We start from the raw sequence: 20,337 nt of genomic DNA, 5'->3' as shown, positions 1-20,337 counted from the left end.
TGCAGTATAGGGGCTGTGTGTCAAATGTGTACTGTGTTGGTCGATGCGGTTGGTAGTTTATGTAACATGGCTGGCTGTGCTTCTTCCTCGTACGCTTGTAGCTGCAGCTTGTATGGCATGGGGAACATCGTTGGTAGCGGTAGTTGCCGGTTGCTTGGGAGCGATGAATCTGTTGATTGATAGACAGACAGGACGGAGGTACTGCATGCAAAGCAATAACTTAAATAGTCTGGTGAATATACGAGATTCGCAAAAAGACATGACAAGAGTGGGATTCGAACCCACGCCATCTTACGATGATCAGGAAGCTTGATAAGCTGGGTGTTAAGGTGACCTTAACCTGACGCCTTAGACCAACTCGGCCATCTTGCCTTGATTGATGAATAGTGGCGTTGTTATTGACATCATAAAGCTGCATCAGTCTTACAAATCCCTTAGCAGTTTTGCATCCGCTTGCGGAAGACGTTGCGTTATTGGACTTGGGTCAAGTGGGAATTGGCAGACACTGAAGTATTGAATGTAGACTTCTGCCCTAAATCATCCCACTATCTTATCACCAAGGATACGGTGGACTGTCGAAACCTATCGTTGCAATGCAGATTCCAAACGGTGAGCATACCGCTTGCGTAGTTGGGCAGATCTCAGTCAAGCACTGCAGATACTATACATTCTCGACCCCGTAGAACCAGCTGCGCCTGATGGCCACCAGCCGATAGGGAGAAAAGTGTAGACAAGCGGAGGACAAGACTCTGAATTCTCCGGGAAATAAAGAGCACCGAGCACAATCGCCGTTGCCAGCAGCAGTGGTAAGAAAAGTAGCCAATGCCATAGTCGCTTCACCAGTCATGGTTCACCAGGCCATTTTTTAGGGGTATAATGCTTTAAACTGACAGCCAAAATATCGAATAGGCAAGATGGCCGAGTTGGTCTAAGGCGTCAGGTTAAGGTCACCTTAACACCCAGCTTATCAAGCTTCCTGATCATCGTAAGATGGCGTGGGTTCGAATCCCACTCTTGTCATGTCTTTTTGCCTCTTTCTACACTGCCCTTCGTATACCGATTGGCTGAAATGCGCTAGTGGCTTTCCCCTGGAGACGTGGTGAACAACTCACGATCGCGAACGGCTTATCGATTAGAGGCCGGCCGGATGCTGACACTGACACTAACTATATCTCATGCATTGCCAGCTAGTACCTTACCTACCTACATATGAAATGTAGCCAACGAACTGATCTGCATCGACTATCAGTCATTCCCTCCGCCCGCCCGATTGGCGCACAGGATACTGATCTGCCTCTCAGACAAGGCCGAAGCGAGAACGAAGGAAGTCGCCCATGCATATCCGACGCACTCAGACCTTTCTCTCCCGTGCGAGTCTGCAGAGCGGGACTGTTCTGGTCTGCGTGGCGATTTTGGAATATAATCCAGTGGAGGTTGACGTGTGTGTGTGTGTGTGTGTGTGTGTGTGTGTGTGGGTGGGTGGATCAACTGTCTACTCCTTACTGTTCTCTGGTTTGTTTATGTTGATAATTCTTTCTTCGTGGTCGGTTATTTGTGGTTGTGCTCTGCGATGACGGCGTGGTCGAAGCTCGGGGCCTCAGCCTCGGTGTCTTTATCCTATCGTCAGAGGGCGGAGGTCAGGTTTTAACTATAAACTGAAGTACCGTAGTACCTCGGTAGCTACTATAGTAGGTAGGGAGGTAGAGAGTAGGGAAGTACTGTAGATAAGTGCCTCCAAGGTGTAGCTCCCGCATCGGATACGGCGTTGAAATATGTACCCCGGGTTCAACCGTGTTGAACCGAGTAGGAGGCTTGTGCTACTGCTGCCGCCACTGGTGGTGGTGGAAGGATGAAGTGGTGGCCGCAGGAGACGGGGAGTCAAAACGCAGACAGGAATTGAATTCAGGTGTTCAGGTTGTAGACCTGTAGACCTGCAGACCAGCTGGACGGACGCTGGATGCATGGTGGGGTGGGATGCAGTTCGTACCCGCGGGCCGTTCTTCTCTCTTGACTTGACCATTGCTGGTACTGTGAATGACCCTGTAACTGATTTGAATTTGTTATGGCATGACCAGATAAGCCAAAATACTGAGATTGTACAGACATGTGGTCGGATTGAGAATCCACGGGAGAGTTGGGAAGAGTAGATCCGAGATATACACTACAGTACCAGGGTTCAAGTTCTAGATTCAGAGCCAGGAAAACAACACCCCCTTCCCACCACCACCACCAGGGTCCTATCCATAGTCAGACTACCACCAAAACAGAAAGTGTACTGCAATGTCCTGTATTGTACTGTGCATCCTCCTTTTCCCCCAAGCTCCCCACCCTGCCTTGGCTTTGGCTGTGAAACAATGCGCCGTGTATTGCAGTTCCTATCGGACTGGCACTGCTCTTGGGCCTTGGCACTTATCTCTGATAGACGTTTAGTTGCTTGGCAGGTATTTCCTTCCTCTTGTCCGTACCCCTTCTTCCCCCCTTTTGTTCTACTAATTGTTATTGGAGCTGGGTGAGATCCGATGGTCTCGCTGGTGTGTATGTATGTATGTATGATGTCATTCTTCAAAAAATTACCTAGCAAGTCGTGACTGATAATCCGAAACAATGCCCAGCACAAAGAAAAGCAATATTGTAGCATTGATAACCCCTTTCCCTCCACTCCCATTCTCCCCTTCCAGCTTCGCCAATCCAAATCAGAGTGCTTACAGAATGAGAACATCAGGCGATTCGTGTCCAGCGCGATTCGTTCCATGTAGAAGAGGCTCAAGCAGGGTCAACGGGCAGGTCAAGCGAGCTGGCAACCCCCTAAGCTATAAGCTAAGCGAGAGGGGCGCTGTTGGAACCATCGTGGCCCAAGTACAGAAAGCCACTGGGGAGGCGGGCGAGACCCGGGCGGCGCGAGGAGTCGTTGCTGGTCGTGGAGGACTGGCTGCTGGAGCGCTCACGAGGGTGTTGAGCCTCGGCGGCTGTGAGGGGGCCGTTGTGGATAGGGGCCAAAACGAGGAAGCGGGAGGAGGGGGTTTCGGTGTACATCTTGAGATGGAAGAGATGGGATGAGATGAGATAAGATTTGGGGCGGAAGTTGTTGTTATTGCTGTTGTTGGTCGTGGTGGGAGGTAGAGTTTTGAGGGGACAATTGAAGAGAGACCGTACACTGAAAAGAGAGATAGTAAAGAGACCGCAAAGAGTAGAGAGTAGAGAGTAGAGAAGAGTCTTTGGTTTGAATTCAAGAGAAAGCTTCCTCGGACGAGGTCTGAAGACCGTTTATATAGCTAGTAAATAGCAAAGGAAGGCGTGATCGGGGCACGTCAAAGACACTGAACTTGGAGGGGTGTCGGGTCAAGGGCAAGCTGGACGGGGAGCTCGGAGCAAACATGTCGAGCCCACCAGCTTGCATGCGTGCATGCATTTGGGCGATAACGACATGCCTCTCAAATCCGAGGGTGGTGGGTAGACGATAGCTGATTCGCACCTCATCATTTCACATGGGTCTCCGGGGATAGAATTCACCCATGGAGGGGCAGCGAACGTCATCCGGGCCCCTCTCCCTTCCTTGCCAATTCACTAGGGCCAAAGTCAAGCCCCAGAAAGCCGAAGACACTATCGCCGTCGAGTGCGCTGGTTGGACCAGGAGCGAGGATCGCTGGTCCCCTGTGTTAGCGAGAGTCTGCTGGGCGAAACACGCCTCTCCTCAGCCTCGGATGATCAGCAGCCAGCCAAGACACTAACTTACTGTTGTAATGTGTATGGAGTATGGAGGATCCCGTGACAAGATTGAATAATTCTGGGGAATGTCCAGGACAGAAAAGAAACTGGAAGGTGAAGAAGAAGTGGTCTTCCCTCTTTGGGGATATCTCTGACCACATGACCAACCCCTTTGCCTCGTCACCATCCATTCTAGAACCACTTGCTCTCTCTCAACTTCTCTCCCCTCCCCCCCCACACTCTCGCATTGCCTCAACGATCGCCCCAGCAAATCGGCAAGATAAGCGAGCAGTCTTCCGTTCCCGATCCCTTTCTGCATCCCTTGCCGGTTATCGAAAATTCTGAGAATTTGCCCAAATCAGTCCGAAACATAGAGGCCTGATCGTCAAGTCGGCTGATGGATTCATTGAGACGAGATGTTCTTGGAGCCAAGCAATCTTCCAGAGACATGCTGCGGACAGTACGGAGTACTTTGCTAGACTACTTATCCACGAAACCCGAGCGATGTAAGCCAAACCCCTGAGATTTCTTACCACCCTCAGCAGCATTGGACGGCACCTCGCGAGTTGAAATAGAAATCAGCACCGCCCAAATGCAGGGGCGCAGAATGTGACGAATCCGCAAGGATTGGCGGCGGCTCACCACTCCGTAGGTCACGTGCCTCCCACAACCTGCGTGCATGGCGGCACCTGGAGTAAATCGAAAGAAAGGCACCACTATCAATATCTCACAGATTCCTCACAGTCTGCCTCTCGGGTGCGAGGGTCCCAAGTCGGGGGCCAACGGCGGCTAGAGGAGGCCGTGCCCTCTGCTTGAGGCCCCTCGGCTCTCGCCATTTTAGCGCCCCAAGGTCCTACGCCGTATCGCCTGAAGTGGCGCGGATCCTCGGCGGCTGAAAGCACCATGAGACATGCAGAAAACCCGTGCGGTGCTGCTGTGCTCTTGGAGCTCCCAGTCCACTCGCAACTGCTGTGCCGACACAGCACAGTCAGGTTTCAGCTTCGATATCAACTGTCTGGCTCAACTCCTGCTGTGGTGACAACAACAACAATTTGATAGGTCGATGATGGTGCGTGGCACTGCTCAGTTGCTCGGAGTGCGCATTGATCGATCGACTGGCTTTGAATCACACCAACATCGCGAAGCAGACGGGGCTATGGAATGGATACGCTCACCGTAGATGCGAAGAGCCCGTCAGTCTTGGTGCTAACCTACCGTTGCCAGGCAGGTGGGAGAACCTTAATTGATATCTTTCGGACAAATGAGAGGAAGCTCGAAGTGCAAGAAACGGTGAACTGCCCCAGGTTCCACTTAGCCATTAATATCACCAACCGCGTCAAGGTCCTGGGTGTCGTGCATTGGCCGATGGGAAAGCAATGACCTCCCGTTCCCTGTGATGACAGAGTGGCTCATGCAGATTCAGTGCCTTAGCTTCCGCTCCTCGCTTCCACTACTCTCTGCTATGCCCGTTGATCGTTGATCTGTTAGATATGCATGGTAGGAACGTGGGTCGCAAAGTGCGCCTAGGACCTGCGCCGACCCCTGACAGGAGCAGGTGGCTCCATCGATCAACTAGTACCACGCAGCCTTCCGGCCGAGCATCGCTCAGGTGCCATTCAATCAGACCAGCAGGTGGGGGTTATCGGCTCTGGATATCGGTGCGATCATATTGGCCTGCTCCACAATGTCATCCTTGCGTTTCCCTCCACCCGGCACCTAGATCTTGGACACATGATGGACCGTGTCCGGCGTCGTTGAACGCACCCTATGGATGGCAGGCCCGTCAGTCTGCAGCATGACGTGCGTCAGATGCTCCGTTTCGAGCTCTGTCTGAGCTGCGGCATGACCCCAGACGCATACACGACTGTTGGATGTTAACGCAAGCTGATTTGATCGTGGACCTGGCTGCATATGTGACCGACCTGCCTTGCTGCAGGAGTGCTGTAATCGTGAAGATGATGTCAACCTCCCATTGATGCAGCTGCGGAAGTCTAATATTCCCTACGATCAGAGTTCCAAAAATTCCCGGTTTCATGCATGACCTTGTTAGTCGCATTCGCTCATTTACCCCACTGGAGAAAAGATGCCTTCCCAGGTTGACTCCAGGTGGCTGTCGCGCCTCGACAGATCTGCATAACCGCCAATGATTGATGCTGGAAATCGCTGGCAGATTTTGGATGACCGATTGCAGGGCCCGCTCTATGAGTGGGTTACGGATGTGATGTAGACCGAATCGCCAACTGTTTACGGCACGGATGCTCATCTGATTCAGACAGAGCATCGCCAAATGAGCAGGTGAGACTAGGAAAGACAGCGGATACATGAAAAGGGTAATGTTGGCAAGACAGAGAAGCAAAAACGACCGAAGGAGAAAAAGCAAAGGGATATGCATGCGTAGTTTAGTTAGCCGTTCCTTGCTAGCCTTCTTCTTTACTTTCTTTCTACCACACTTCTAGCGTCTCGACTCGTTTCTTATTCTTCCAAAGTTTTTTTTTGTTGGGTTTCTGCTCTCGCATGATCAATTTATTGAATATCATCAAAAAATTATTATTCTGTCGCATTTTTAATTTTTGTTGGCACAAGTTTTCAGCCTGAGTCGCTGTTGCTGGGCCATCTTGTTCAGTTGGTGTAGAAAGGGCTGTTGCGGCACAGTCGACCGCAGTCATTCTTTATCACTTCACAACTTGGAGTCTGAGACCATCAATCCAGAAGAACTTTTATTTAAGGCCCTGCACAACCCGGCCAGAGACTCAATATCAACAGCAACATCGGCTCTCCTCTCAAACATTCGCTTCTGAACTTCTCTGAGCTCTCCGTTCGACTCGACATTCAATCTCAATCTTTCGAAGCCTCCGCTACCGCCGCGATTTGATCTTGCTTGCTGTTCTGCATCACGCACTCTCAGGTCATCATCCTACCCTCTCCCCACACAAACACACACGCAGGCCACACCGTCAAGACCAATCCTCAAGATGTGCTCTCAGTATTACCTCAAGTTCGACTGCGGCTGCACTGTTCCGGAGGGTGATGTGGTCTACTGCGCAAAGCGAGGCAGCTCCTCGTGCCCCGGAGTGCGAACGCAGATCCGGAGACGGGAGGGCTACAACTGCCCTGAGCACGGTGGTCCTTAGACCCGGACACCAATGTGAGTACTACTACCGAAGAAGTACTAGTCGACGCGTAGGGAAGAGAAGAACCGTGAAACTAACTCCATGGGTGGGTAGCAGACGCTGAGGGAAGCTAAGAGGAGGAGGTCTGAGCTAGATGTCTTTGCTTGTCATCCTGCAGAATGACGACCTTGGGGAGTGGGAGAGAAGGCGATGCACACCATGGATTTCTTCTTTCTCGTGCCTTTGGGTAACCGCTTGTCAACACACTCTCCACCCAAGCTCGACCATAGCCCAGTCCATGGTTCAACTGGGTCCCAGAGACCTCTGATATTGGCCCAGCTCTTTTCACCCTAAGTCTTTTCATCGGCGCAATCAACCGACACAAAAGGAGCAAAAACTAAAAAAAAAAGGTTGAAAACCCGACCACCGGGAACCCCAAAAAATACACCAAAAAAAGAAGTCCAGTTGTGGATGGACGCGCGAGAAGATAGAAAGGCGACGATCAAGAAAGACGGAATTGGAGGATATAGCTGACTTGATTCTTATTGTTTTTTTGTTTACACTTTTCAGGTTTTGGGAGGTCATCGTCATTCGCTCTTTACGCATCCATGCATCGTTGTTCATCATCATGTGGCCTATATACTGTTGACATCTCTAGGTTGGATTTGATTTGTTGTTCGTTGCTCCTGGGTTTGTCATGTCTGCCAAGTGTGTCTGTCCCGCCTGTCTGTCCCCTACGATCTGTGGGGACCTGAAGCTTGCTTTGAAGTGTGTACTTGACTGACAAGACCCCTGTTTCTGCTTTTCTGTCCTGCACCACCACCATCTTCATCATGATCTCAACTTTTTTCCGGAGGCACTTTGTTTTCTTTATCTCATCCACCTGTTCCCCATGAGCATTGTTGTTATCCATTGGTAATACCTTCTTTCTGCCTACTGACGAGGGAGACTAAGTATCTCTTCTGCATGTCAGTCATTTCATAAATCGAAATTACTTCTTATCCTATACTTCCAAGTCTTAAGTCTCCGCTTGACCACGTAAATTTAAGTACTAGTAGCTCCTGTGCTCAAATTTTACGACAGATTCCAGCATTCATGATACAAATCACTCACTCACTCTCACCGCTAACCCGTCTGTTACTCGGACGCACACCTTTCTCCCCCGTTCCGGGTCACCAGAACCACGACAAAGCAACCAAGAACCCTTTGGGGAAAAAGACTTGTGAGAAGAGACGAGGCGAGGTAAAGAAGAAGAGAGTTGAGACGACGGACTGTCGCCGGATCCCGGATCTCGGATATTGGATGGATGGATTGATGGATTCTTCGTATCGTATTTGCCCTGCCTTGGCTAGTTTTACCCACTAACTTACCAGTGGCTAACTTAGTGGCTACTGCCCAATGTTCTAGTCGCAGTGGCTAATACAGTAAGTGCCACTACCCAGTTTCCCAGGCTGACTGGACTGTTCCCTGAAACTAGAGAGGCCGCCATAGTCTTAAATTCCCATGTAACAATACTTCGGACTCCAGAAGTCGTGGGCAATGGCTCTGGACAATGATCTTTACGCCAGCACAAGCACTACGAGGGGAAGGTTGGGGAGGGGAGAGGGGGAGCAAGACAAGATATTAAGATAGACAATTGTTAAGACTAGGGACTGAGACAGTGGAGGACTGGTACGGTGAGAGTCTGGGAGCTACCCGTGGTTCGACCGTCAGTCGCTCAGGTTCGGAGTGGTCGGGTGCTGGAGCCGCATTGGACAGGCGGAGTCGGGTCTCATTGTCCACGGTTACCTACACTTACTTTTCGTATGGAGTACTTACACAGGGTAGTAGTAGGTAGTACTACTATTTACGTTAGCTTTCTAGGGAGGTGACATCTTTGGGTCTGCGAATCTAAATTTGGATGATCACGACCCAGACGGTGTCCGCTACGAGGTAGAGGAGAAATTCCGCCGAAGGACCTTCGTACAGGAGTAGTCTATAATATAGGGAGTTGGGAGTTGGGAGTTTGGAGTTGACAGCTGTGCTGTACCGGTGCTCATTTCGATGTGACGGTGGCCCTCGCCTTACTAGCAGCGGGTCTTCTACAAGGAGATTCCTGTGGCAGTATCGCGAGTACGCACTGTGCGCGCATGGTCGGACGCCCTAACCTGGACGTTGGAGCACAAGGGTCCGTAAGCAGAGCTGCATTAGCACCGCATACGCCACTCATCACCTGATGGCGCTACCGGCAAATCATAGAAAGAGACCGGGGCACAGACCAGGGTGATGACTTCCGATCCCATCCAGAGGTGTTGCCGACTTGCAGACTACAGCTGCAGGCTTTGCCGGCAGTGGCCGACAAAATAATCAGTGGTGCCAGCAATCTTGCAGTAATGGTCGTGGCACCTACCACGCGCTGGCAGAGTGGGCAGTCACCGCGTCTGGGAGGAATGAAAAATGGGAAAGGCGCGGGCAATAGGAGTCTGGCAACGGAGGCGCTAGATTTGAGACCAACCCTCTGCGTACAGCGATCGACCTTGACATCATAAGGGAGGATGCTAGCCTTTGCAGCCAAACTCCGAAGAGGCGATTCAATGTATGTTGCTTCACGCCTGTAACTCAAAGGCAGCCATCACTTGTGATGGGTACAAACGTGAGCCTTCCGCAGGAGCGATGCAGCGTTACGTGGCGTCCTTCTCGGCGCTCAGATGCGGCCTCTTGCTAGGCTATCACCTAGGAAAATGATGCGGAGAGATTCCGGCGCAGAGATTGGCGCTACGAGGAAATCAACAGGTTGTTGATCCCTGTCTAAGCCCAGGACGAATGACCCCTGTGGTTAATTTAAACTGTGGACACATGCTTGTCGGGTTATTTGCGCTGCACCATTGCATAGTGCATACTCACAGTGCACCATCCCGTCGTCCATACACCACCCTGGTGATAGAAGCAGTGCCAGGAGAAGCCTTCAAGCCAATGACAAGCATAGCTAGGGTACGCCATTGTTGGGTCCGAGTTTGCAATGGGTGGTGGGAAGATGGGATAGAACCCGAGCTTGTGGCTGTGTCGCAGTGGTGAACCATGGTAACATTCTGGTCCACATGGGGGAGCCAGCCAATGTGCAACAGCTTGGGTAATGATCAGAGCAGCGGCGCAGGACCAGTGCTTCGGCCTAGGGGTAGGGTGAACCAGACTGCTGGGTCAGTGATCCCAATGCGGTGTGCCCGCCGTCTGCGCCAACCAGGGTCACTCTGTGATTCTGCTGAGAAGCAATGACAGGTCTGGGAGCAAGCAAGAGGGTCTCATGGAATCTGAAACCCATGAAAATTAGTGCAATGGACGAGTTCTCTTAGAGCGAGGCCATGCAGAAACTCGACAAGTATAGGATTGTCGTCGTTGATGATGGAAGGCGGTCAGGTTGCCCTCGTCATCGCACGTGACTGCCACAGCTCCGGCCGCGGACAAACCCAAGGCCGAATGTCTCCCGTCTCCCACCTGGCGAGCTGCACCTCCGCCTCACCATCAACTTTAGTGGTCTTTCCTTGCTTCGTGCTCCGCGTCTTCCCTTCGTACAGGAGAACACTTCGCACATGTGATGTCCATTGAAGTTGACTGGGGCACAGCGACCTCGGGTCCTGACGGCGAGGCTCTGGCTGAGCGCATTCGCTCCTTCATTCACGACAAGTTCCAGCAGGTAGCTCTTCCGCGGTTCATCCGGTCCGTTCAGGTTCACTCGTTTGACTTCGGAACCATCCCGCCCGAGCTCGAGATCAAGGACTTTTGTGAGCCATTCGCCGATTTCTACGAGGAAGATGAAGATGACGAAGCTTCCGATGTGTCTGAAGAGCTGGTTGCCGGACATGGCACTCAATGGGTTCGCACCGGCTCCGAGCTCAGCGAGCCGCCTTTCCAAGACGAGAATGCGATGCATCAACCGCTGCGCAACCCATTCGACGAGAGGTTCCAACCATCCCCCTTGCGCTCTCCGATAGCTCTGGGAGATCATCTCAATCCGCACTTCCTCCCTCGCGCCGGCACTCCCGGGATCCCTGGTGGAACGTCAACACTAGGCTATCACCTGATGTCTCTGGGGGGATTGTCGGGAACACAGACCCCTTTAGCTGCAGTCGCAGGGGGGAATCCGTTCGCCAACAGCTGGAACGATGCGAGCAGTAGGGAACCAAGGAGCCGAGGGCCGTTGTCAACATCAGCCCTCGACGGAACGCATCCGCAATATCCGGAAGCCGAGCTGGACGGCAGCAACCCGACCTCGCGCCCATCGACCTCGAGCACGCTTCCTCCGCATCCACCTGGGCCAAATACCGGTACTGGAGAGGCAACAGCACGTACAGAGGAGAACGCACACCTCGACGTGGACGACGACGCTGCCTCGACAGAACCTCTTCGGCTGCCTCGCATGAGAGAACGCCGGCCCGAGGACTTCCAAGTTCTGTGCCATGTCAAATACAGAGGCGATGTGCGCCTGTCACTGACGGCGGAGATCCTCCTGGACTACCCGATGCCCAGCTTCGTGGGCTTACCGCTGAAGCTGAACGTCACGGGCATAACCTTCGACGGAGTGGCGGTCATCGCGCACATCCGCAAGCGCGTCCACTTCTGTTTCTTATCGCCCGAAGACGCCGACGCGTTGCTCGGCTCCGACCAACAAGACGCTGCCGCAGGGACTCAGGAAGACAAACCACGGCCCGAACCAGTCAAACGCCACGGCGGACTGCTGGAGGAAATCCGGGTGGAAAGTGAAATTGGTCGCAAGGAAGACGGCAAGCAAGTCCTGAAGAACGTAGGCAAGGTCGAGCGGTTCGTGCTGGCCCAGGTGCGACGAATCTTTGAGGAGGAGTTTGTCTACCCGAGTTTTTGGACTTTTCTAGTGTGAGGAGTTAGCTCTAAGCAGTATGCGCCGGTTTGAGTTACCGTTCTTCTGTGCTATACCTAGCTGGGTCTAGGAATACTCGCGCTGAACGCATATTGGCCATCTACTTACCTAATTTAGCCTCGATGAATGATGTTGTACAGTTCACAACCAATAATAGCTTCAAAACAGAGAAGCAACGTCTTTAATCATTACAGAAACAAAACTGAGCGAGCAGATCGTAGCGCACGAATTTCTGAGTCGGACCGACTTGGCGTACTAATTCTGATGCTTGGCTGACGGACATTGGGGGTCAAATAGAGAAGGAACGACCGAGCTGCTTATACGAAATCAGGAAGGAACCCCAAGCTAGGTAATATCCCTGTGCGGGTCAGTAGCTCTTGGATACTGAGATACAAATGAGACCGACCATATATCGCGGAAGTAAAGCGGCGGGTGCTGTCTACCTATTTATTATCATTACCTTTGGATGTATGAATGAAGAAGGGTCTAAGTTACTCAGTACCGGTAGGTACAGTACTCCCCTGTCTTGAGGCAGGAGACAACTCGCCTACAGTCACCTTGTCATATATGCCCTGCCTCCCTTCGGTTGCCACTACGTACTGGTAGCCCTGAACCCTTGGTTAGGTAGTAGACTTAGTACTCATTGCTACCGTCTGGATGTCTGCATAGGTTAAGAATAAATGAAAGTTTTTGTCTTGCCAATTCTTAACTCGTTTATTTGCAATTCCCAGAAAAGGAGGATCAAAACAGCATAACGGGCATGAGCAACATGAGCAACACGGGGAATGATATGAATAAGAGAATACCACAGCAACAGAAAGGCGAAAGGCGAAGGGGGATAAGTTAAGGCTTGACAGCAAGAAAGAACAAAAGCAATAGAAAAATATTTTCTTTTGGACCCCGAACACACAGCGAAGCACACCCAGCAAAGAAAAACACCAGACAGCAAGGAGATGTAGTCCGAGAAATAAAGCAACCAATTTCAGGCCAATTCAACGAAACCGGCTGACAAGAGTCATTGGAATAGAGCAAAAGGGGAGAGAGATTCTTTCCAGGAATGTCTTTCAAAAATGAGGAAATTGTTTTATAGACTGATCTAATACTAGACCAAAGCGCGGTCGTCTCCCAGACCGCTACTGACTGACTGACTGACTGACGTGAGACGTTTCATACCATTAACTCCAAGCCACCATACCGGTCATTAAATCGTACTTTCCGCGCGCGACGAAGCCGTAAGACAAAAATTCGTCGGGTCGAAATTAATGGGGGAATAATGTGATTGTAAAGAGAACACGTCGCTATCCTTTGTTTGATTTTGTCCGTTTTTTTTTTCTTGGTGGTTCATCGAGACCGAAGGCAGCGCAACTATGACTTAGAGAAGACCTTCCTCACCGATGCCAGGTAGGCCAGCCCCAGCAACGTTGATGTTCTGTCCCTGCATGACACCCCCGCCAAACGCCAGATTACGACCTGCAGCGATCTGGAAGTCGGGGTTGCATGGCGGGGAGTGGGATTTGTGGTACTTCAACCCGTTGAGGTTCTTGTAGCGCTTGCCACAAACTTCGCAGCGATATGGCTTCTCTTTCTCCATGCCAAGAGTACCCGGGTAAGGAGTCGATGTCTCAGGATTGACGATGGAGAAGGTTCCATCCGCGTTATCATGTAACTGCTGGTTATTATGGCCGTGCTAAACGAGCAGGGTTAGTCTATGAGTCGAGGAAGCGAACGCTAACAATGTCAAACATACTGCTTTGTGGTATTTCAAACCGTTCTGGTTCTTGTATGCCTTCTCGCAGCCAATGACGGGACAACGGAAAGGCTTGGGCTCCTCGTTGGGCAGGAGCGCAGTGGTATCAGGGACACCTGCCAGCAGCTGCTGCTCGCGAATCCGCCGAGCGATTTCGCTGTTCGGTCCATATTGAGCTCCGCTGAGCTTGAAGTGGGCGTTGGGAGTGTTAAGACCACCGGTGGGACTGAACAGACGCTTGGCTGGCTCGTCGATACAAAGATCGACCATGTCGCTGTTACCAGCAAACCGGCCAAATTGCGGCTGACCTTGCATCATGGGGTTCTGCATATTCAAGTCGTGGAAACCGCCAACCATACTCTCCTCAAGTTCAGCCGGAGTGCCGGGCGCCGAGGAATCGGGGGTCGCTCGGAACTGTGAGTTTTGTAACGGATTCGCCATCAAGGTGGGTGTGTTAACGGAGGAGACGGTAGGGTTGTTTTGCAGCGACAAAGGTCGTCCGGAGGCAACAGGCGTTCCTGGCTGCGAGCCTTTGAAGCCCTGGTGACCGGGAAGCATGGACAGATTCAGATGCGGAACTCTTTGATTGCCATTTCCGAATCCTCCTTGACCCCCATCGCGCACCTGAGGGGAGAATAATTGCGATGCGGCATCGCTTCCATCGCCGATCGCATCGTCCATTTCCATATCATCGATGGTATCCAAGTCGGAATGCTGCGGAAGTTGCGGCGTTTGATTCATTTTCCGCTGCATATCCATGGTTCGGTCTGGTTGCAACCCGCGAGCTTGGTTGGGGTTCTGCTGATTCTGCTGCTGCATGACGGCGGCTGCCATAGCTGCTCTGCCATCCGCTTGACTGGGGCGATGACCTTGATGCGGCGACTTGGTGGCGTGGGCTTCTTCATAGTGCTGTAACAGATCGTGGAGTGTCGGGAGAGTCACTCCGCAACAGGAGAAATCGCGCATGAAGTTCGCTTCCAATTTCGGCAAATATGAGGAAGAATGGAAGGAGGGTGACTGAAATGCGAAAGGTGACGTGCCAGTCATAATAATACTGGGTGAATGAGTATCAGCATCGAGAGTCCGCAATGCGTTGTTGCACCCGGAAATTTCCCCGGATGTTCAGGCGCAAACAAAAAAAATGATATCATTTCCGAGGAGAGAATTGGGCACTCACTCATCACGAATCCAACTGCCCACAGAAACTCCTCCCCAGCTCATTCCACCGACTAAGCTGCCTGCTAATGACTCCCGCCGAGGGTTATCACGATTAGATCCAGACATCGAGATTGGTTTCGTTCCGTTGCCCCATTGTGCGGTAGCTGCCCCGATCGAGTCTTTGCGGGGCGGGGGCGCCTTGAAGACGTTCAATCCGATGCCATTCGCATGAGAGAAACTAGGCGTCCGCTCTGCATTATTCGCTCTTTGCAGAGCTGATGTGAGGTTCGAAGCCTGCTGTCCCGGAGGCGAGACAGAGCTCTGGCGGGTGGCGATGTCGATGGGAGCGGCACCAGCCATGTTGGTAGCGGTGTTATTTGTGGTCGGGGGAGGCGATGAAGGAAAGAGAGGAAAGTCAAGGTCCTGGTGAAAAGGAGGATGGAGTTGCCGACTATCGATATACGGGGAATGAACGTCGCTGAAGTCGAAGTCGAGAGAGTCTCCAGCCCACGGCCGATCCGAGATCTTTTCCTTATCCGGTCTGCGCGACGATAGGCCAAACCCGAGAGGAGTGGTAACGGGGGTCGAATCCCGGGTAGATGCGCGATCGTGATCCCCGACAGAGGGAGAGTAGTGAAGTGAGGGAAGAGGAGGACTAAGCGTCGCTTCGGACGAACCGAGCATGAAGAAGATGGGGGAGAGAAAGATAAATTGAGGATAGACTTAGGGAAAGAGAGAGACGGTTTTGGGCGGGTTCACACCAGTTAGACGGACAAGACGAGCGTTTCCACTTCTCCCCCTCGGATGTTGGCCCGCTTTGGCTGCGGAACACTGACGGATTCGGGAAAGGTGGCGGGACGTAACAATCACTCGGCAGTGTTGGACGTAGGAAGTACTGGGTTATGAGATAGATAACTATCTGTCAAGTCAACACATTCAGGAGGTGGGAAGTAAAGAGTGAGACTGAGTCGTAATAGTAGTAGTGAACTGGAGAGATAGTCAGTCGAGCGTGAGTTGATGGTAAAAAGAAAGATGAGACAGAAAGAGGAATCAACTGCAGCCAAGGAGGTTTTGGCAACTGGCGGCGAAAGGGGAGGGAAAGAGGATGTTTTCCCCGGTAACGTACGGAAATTACCAATGAAATACCACATACCGCAACCTTTCTGGAGTGGTCGGGATGATTCATACACTGCTATGACTAACTCCATCCATTTTGCCTCCGATCCGCCCATGAAACACTCTGCCACCTGAAACTGGATACTGACAGGGCAGCACCATGACTCCACCGCCGCGTTCATTAGTCGTGGACTCGTCGTAGTACGTAGTCATGGTGATGAATTAATCGCTATTTCAGTATGCTGATCACTACATTGACAAGAGACCCAGATGAGAATCGCTTCAGAAATCCATCCATAACCACCTTTTTCATACTTCACCTACTGCCTACTCTTAGTAGTCTACTAGTAATAGTAGTAGTAGTTAAGTCTACTTCAACTGTGACTGTAGAAGTGACTAAGTAGCCTAACAGTGGGGACACTTAACTTAGCAGGCAATAAACGGGACCCCGCTTGCAGTTTAGCGGCAAGGACTAGTGCTTCTTCGAAAAGTCGATGATGCTGATGACGGCGCTGGACTGGTGGAAAGCGACCGAGTGGAAAAGCTGCTGCTGCTGCGACCGCGGCTGCTGCAGGAGATCCAGAGGGGCGTCACCCTCGTATCGTCTATGTATTGGGTGCATTCCCCACAGTGAATCCCGGTGGTAATACAACACATCCATCCCATTGCCCTGTAGCCGCTGAGCTTTGATGATTGCTGCTGCTGCTGCTGCTGCTCCTGCTCTTGTCGCGGTTGTTGTTGTTGGTCACCAACTGCGTTGTCCTTGCAACGCTGGCCGACACACAGACACAGACACATAACACTAAGTAACTAACTTACCTGGTAGTTATTAACTACTAACTTATACATATGTACAGCACTGACGCATCGAGTCCTGACTATGAGGAGTAGTTGATCCCCTCAGCCAGACGGTCGATCCGGATAGAAAAGACATGCCATCCATGGGCCGTTCTCATCTTGTCTGCCTTCCTTCGCTCGTCTACCTGGGGGACTTTTCTTCCACCGTACACATACTTGTTCTTCCCATCACTATCACTGTGTCCTTCAGAAGTCATTGGCCAGCCCTCCCACGACGCTAAAACGATTTTACTCCATCGAGGGACTGTCTCAGAATGATTCTGGCGGTGTCAGAAGTCCCCGTAAAGTTGTAATTCCCCCTCTCCTCCCCCCCCCCCCTAATTAATCTGATGGTCTCGACATCCTCCGACCCGTTTGGTTTGTTGACGACCAACCACTCCCCCACAAAGTCCTGAAATTCAGCCGGAGAAACTTCAGGGGTTCATGTACCGAGATGAACTCGAGCTGGAATATTATCATCCAACTATCACTCTAGGGTACGTATAGAGAGTACGGAGTGGACAGTATGCACTGCGTCGGGCATTGATTACAGTAAATCACTCAATCAGCACCCACACCACCATCCGTGGGGATCTATAGCGGTATTGCAGCCGAGATGACGATAAGCATCAGGCACGGCCGTGTTATCGAGTCCCCTCTGATCAGCATTGGCCAACCAGGTCTCGATGACATCAATGTAGCCTCACTTTCTACCCATTAGCCACCATCGCGGAGAAATTGGCACAATGGGCGGTCTGTACAGTCCGCCCGTCTTTCTTCCTCGTTCTCATCCTGTGCAGTAGCGGTCGGTTTCTGTAACTTACACAGTGTATACACATCACTAACTAGTGCTTGGGCGCTAATTGCCCTGCCAGCCTTCGAGCACCGATCAGATCATGTGCTGGCCTTTCCCTCCCGTGCTGGCAGTTGGGAGGAAGAGGATGTATCTATTGATACAGAGCAGGTATGAGGTCTCCTTCGTCTGCCAAGGATTTCAGTAACTATGCAATGGTCACGGTTATATGCAGTAGATGCACGGGAGCAGAGTCTTGGTCAGAACATACATAAGCTAGTTATACTGAGCACTAGTCAACCCCGACATATGAGTAATGGTTGAGATTCTAGGCATGATAGATCGGTTGCCTTGCCGCGAATTATCGCCACAGGACACATCAGTCTGCGCAAGCTGTCTCGTCTACTGACGCGGAAAAGAGCTTCTCACCACTTACATGTCCGCTCTCCCAATCCCGACCAGGCCATCCGCGGGAGTACTCCACCCCTTCCATGTGCGCTGAGCCTATGTTGTTGCTACCTATGCAACACCTCCGGGTGCTGTACAGCAGACGTCTGCTGCGCCCCAGATTGACTTCTCAGGCAAGTTCTCTATGTGCCCGACCTTTTACCCAGAAGGTCAGACCAAATTATGATACGGAGTACGTACCCTAATTTACAATGTAGCCAACGAGGTGACCTTTCCCCCCCCTTTTCCCCGAATGCCGATCCCTGCGCAAGCCAGATAGACGAAAGTATAATTCGCCAACCCCAGCCATCCTCTCAACATCTCGCGAAATCATGCGATCAAGTGAACGGTTAGGGAATTTGAGTCTTGAGTCTTGGCTTCGGCGCTAGAAGCATCATGGAAGCATCCCTACTAGCGGTAACTTTCACCGCTCTATACTTTCACCTACTATAGTTCGACTGACCTGCCTCTTCGGGGATGCGGTTTTATATACTTATCTCGGTCGGGAGATCATAGTGTGTGCTGGGAATGTTATCATCTATCATTCCCGAATCTCGTGGCAATGGTTCAGCGGGCATCAGGAAGCAGCCACTCCCTCGGATGGGGACCTGCGGCTCCTACGGTTGAGGAGGATGACAGTCTGGCTCCACAGAGCTACGTAGGACAATCTCCTTCGTAATCTAAGGGAATATGCGTATGGTGTATCTGATATCTATGTATCCATCATAGACCTCCCAATACAGATTCAACGCTGCCGGTCGGTGTCAGAGAGTATTCATCAACGTTTCTGTGGTGGTATCAATGATCAAGTCCCACGCCACGACCCAGCCGTTCTAGAGCAACATGCCAGGCCGAAGGTCGCTTGCAGCGGATGCATCTTTCCCCCGTTCTCCATCCATTCTTCATCCATACTATGTACGTACAGTACGTAAGGTAGCTACCTTGTACTGTACCCCATCTCACCCACTGAATGGCTGGAATCCACTCCCGCATCTCTGCACCCATCTCCCTAACTTCATAACTTTAGATTCTATGGGCAGTTCCCCCCTGGCTAGAGAAGTATGTAGCCCGCGTGTATCATGCACGGGGGAGTAGCTCATGTGGACAGATCAGATCGCCGAGTCTTCTGAGACACATACTCCGGATTAACACCAGGAAGGGGGTACTTTTGGCCCGGCAGGGTCATGTCCAGATCTACCACTGCATATAAGTTAGTATACCTAATTTTAAGGCCGCTAGCATGGAGCGCCAGCCGACACAAGCGCGCTGCTTCCTCAGTACTGAAATGGGAACTGCACCCGGTGACCTGTCGATTGCTGTCGAGGCCAATTGAGAAAAAAAGAACACCTTGCCTCTATATTTTGTTTGGCCTGAAATAAGGGGCAACGAACTCTCATTATTGGGTGTTCTGGTTTTGGTGGAGGAGGGTTGAGTTGATCTGAACTCTTGCCACTTCGGATTCCGGGAGTCCGGTCATGCGCACATGTACATTTCTGTACATATGCGCCATGATCGACTCAGTGATGAAAAGAGCTTGCCTGTGAAGGGATACTATGTGCCTGGTCCGGTTCATGGTGTTTACTTAGGATGATGTTCTTGCTGATCCTTGCTTTACTCTTACTCCGGATGCAGGGTTCCCGCGAACCTCCATAAAAGGTAACTTCAAATCTGACTGACACACTCTACTTACTACTTCCGAGTGAAGCACCGATGAAGGTAACCAGCCACTGCATACCTACTCCTCCACAAATGCATCGAATCTACTCAGTACAAACCCCATCTTTCTACTTCAATGCATCACATATATAAGAATAGATCCAGAGCCATGGCACAGGACTCAACCACGTACCACGCTCGTAGTACCGCCTCTAGCTCGGCTAACTTAAAGGATCTTGTGAACCAAACGACCCTGGAATTGAATTCTTCTAGAAAAAAAGACCCGAAAATGTGACAAGCGAATCGCAGGCTTGAGCGTCGGTGGATCCCCCACCACAACCACTGCATCAGCCATCCATCACTTAACTTAGTTACTAGTTAGTAGTACCTTTTCTCATCCGGAAAGCGGAACCGTGTAATTTTTGTTTTTTTTGTGCCTTGGGTTGTCCTCCATTGCTGCCAGGCAGGCTTTGCCAACCCCGATGGGAGAGAGAGGGGCGCCATTGTGTCAAAATGAACTTACCCTTGAATACTGGCTCTGGGCAGTGGACATGTGGGCTTGGGCCGGGCTGGGCTGAAGGATACCTGGTATGGTAGTTTTACAGTATGCTTGCTTTGCTGTGCTTAAGCTGCTCCATACCCTTTCGCCCCTTCTTCCGACTGATTCCATCAAGGTCGAAGCTCGGGGTTGTTGCGGGTTCGAGGATTTTGCCTCTAGTACGGAGCACCTCAGGAAGGATTGTTAGGTTCTATTCATCGGAGGGACTGGCTTTAGCTAAGTTAGTCTATTAATGTACAGCGTAGCGTACACTGCAGAGCTACGAACCTGTATGGGCGATTTAGACTGGATCTTTGATGCAAGCTCTAGACTGTTTTGAGGTTAGTTGTTCAGCTACTG

General features: G+C 51.4%; 4 protein-coding genes and 2 non-coding genes across 6 annotated transcripts; 2 read left to right on the top strand and 4 right to left on the bottom strand.

Annotated features, from left to right (window-relative positions):
* Window positions 1–260: 260 nt before the first annotated feature.
* On the bottom strand, window positions 261–372 carry BP01DRAFT_t147. The gene has a single exon. It is a non-coding gene; the product is annotated as a tRNA-Leu (tRNA).
* Window positions 373–908: 536 nt separating this feature from the next.
* Window positions 909–1,020, top strand: BP01DRAFT_t159. Its single transcript has one exon. It is a non-coding gene; the product is annotated as a tRNA-Leu (tRNA).
* Window positions 1,021–2,702: 1,682 nt separating this feature from the next.
* BP01DRAFT_382295 (uncharacterized protein) lies at window positions 2,703–3,033 on the bottom strand (the record flags this gene model as incomplete). The annotated part of the gene is made up of 2 exons (XM_025577364.1): window positions 2,703–2,805; window positions 2,861–3,033. The coding sequence occupies 2 exons, from the start codon at window positions 3,031–3,033 to the stop codon at window positions 2,703–2,705; spliced, it is 276 nt and encodes a 91-aa protein (XP_025431654.1).
* A 236-nt stretch (window positions 3,034–3,269) lies between these two features.
* On the bottom strand, window positions 3,270–4,104 carry BP01DRAFT_36224 (uncharacterized protein). The gene is made up of 2 exons (XM_025576211.1): window positions 3,734–4,104; window positions 3,270–3,667 (listed from the first exon to the last, which is right to left on the bottom strand). Exons 1-2 carry the CDS (start codon window positions 4,022–4,024, stop codon window positions 3,482–3,484), a joined length of 477 nt encoding a protein of 158 aa, XP_025431653.1. The 5' UTR covers window positions 4,025–4,104; the 3' UTR covers window positions 3,270–3,481.
* Window positions 4,105–10,300: 6,196 nt separating this feature from the next.
* mdm12 (ERMES complex subunit MDM12) lies at window positions 10,301–11,926 on the top strand (the record flags this gene model as incomplete). The annotated part of the gene is made up of 1 exon (XM_025574910.1): window positions 10,301–11,926. A coding segment is annotated over exon 1 (1,294 nt), but the record flags the coding sequence as incomplete, so codon positions are not given.
* A 1,131-nt stretch (window positions 11,927–13,057) lies between these two features.
* BP01DRAFT_382293 (zinc-coordinating transcription factor SFP1) lies at window positions 13,058–15,274 on the bottom strand (the record flags this gene model as incomplete). The annotated part of the gene is made up of 3 exons (XM_025577363.1): window positions 13,058–13,372; window positions 13,433–14,486; window positions 14,610–15,274. 3 exons carry the CDS (start codon window positions 15,272–15,274, stop codon window positions 13,058–13,060), a joined length of 2,034 nt encoding a protein of 677 aa, XP_025431651.1.
* Window positions 15,275–20,337: the final 5,063 nt, after the last annotated feature.

The sequence above is a fragment of the Aspergillus saccharolyticus genome (genome assembly GCF_003184585.1).
Source record: "Aspergillus saccharolyticus JOP 1030-1 unplaced genomic scaffold BP01scaffold_13, whole genome shotgun sequence".
Taxonomy (NCBI): Eukaryota; Fungi; Ascomycota; class Eurotiomycetes; order Eurotiales; family Aspergillaceae; genus Aspergillus; species Aspergillus saccharolyticus.
This window is presented reverse-complemented; position numbering and strand designations above follow the sequence as displayed.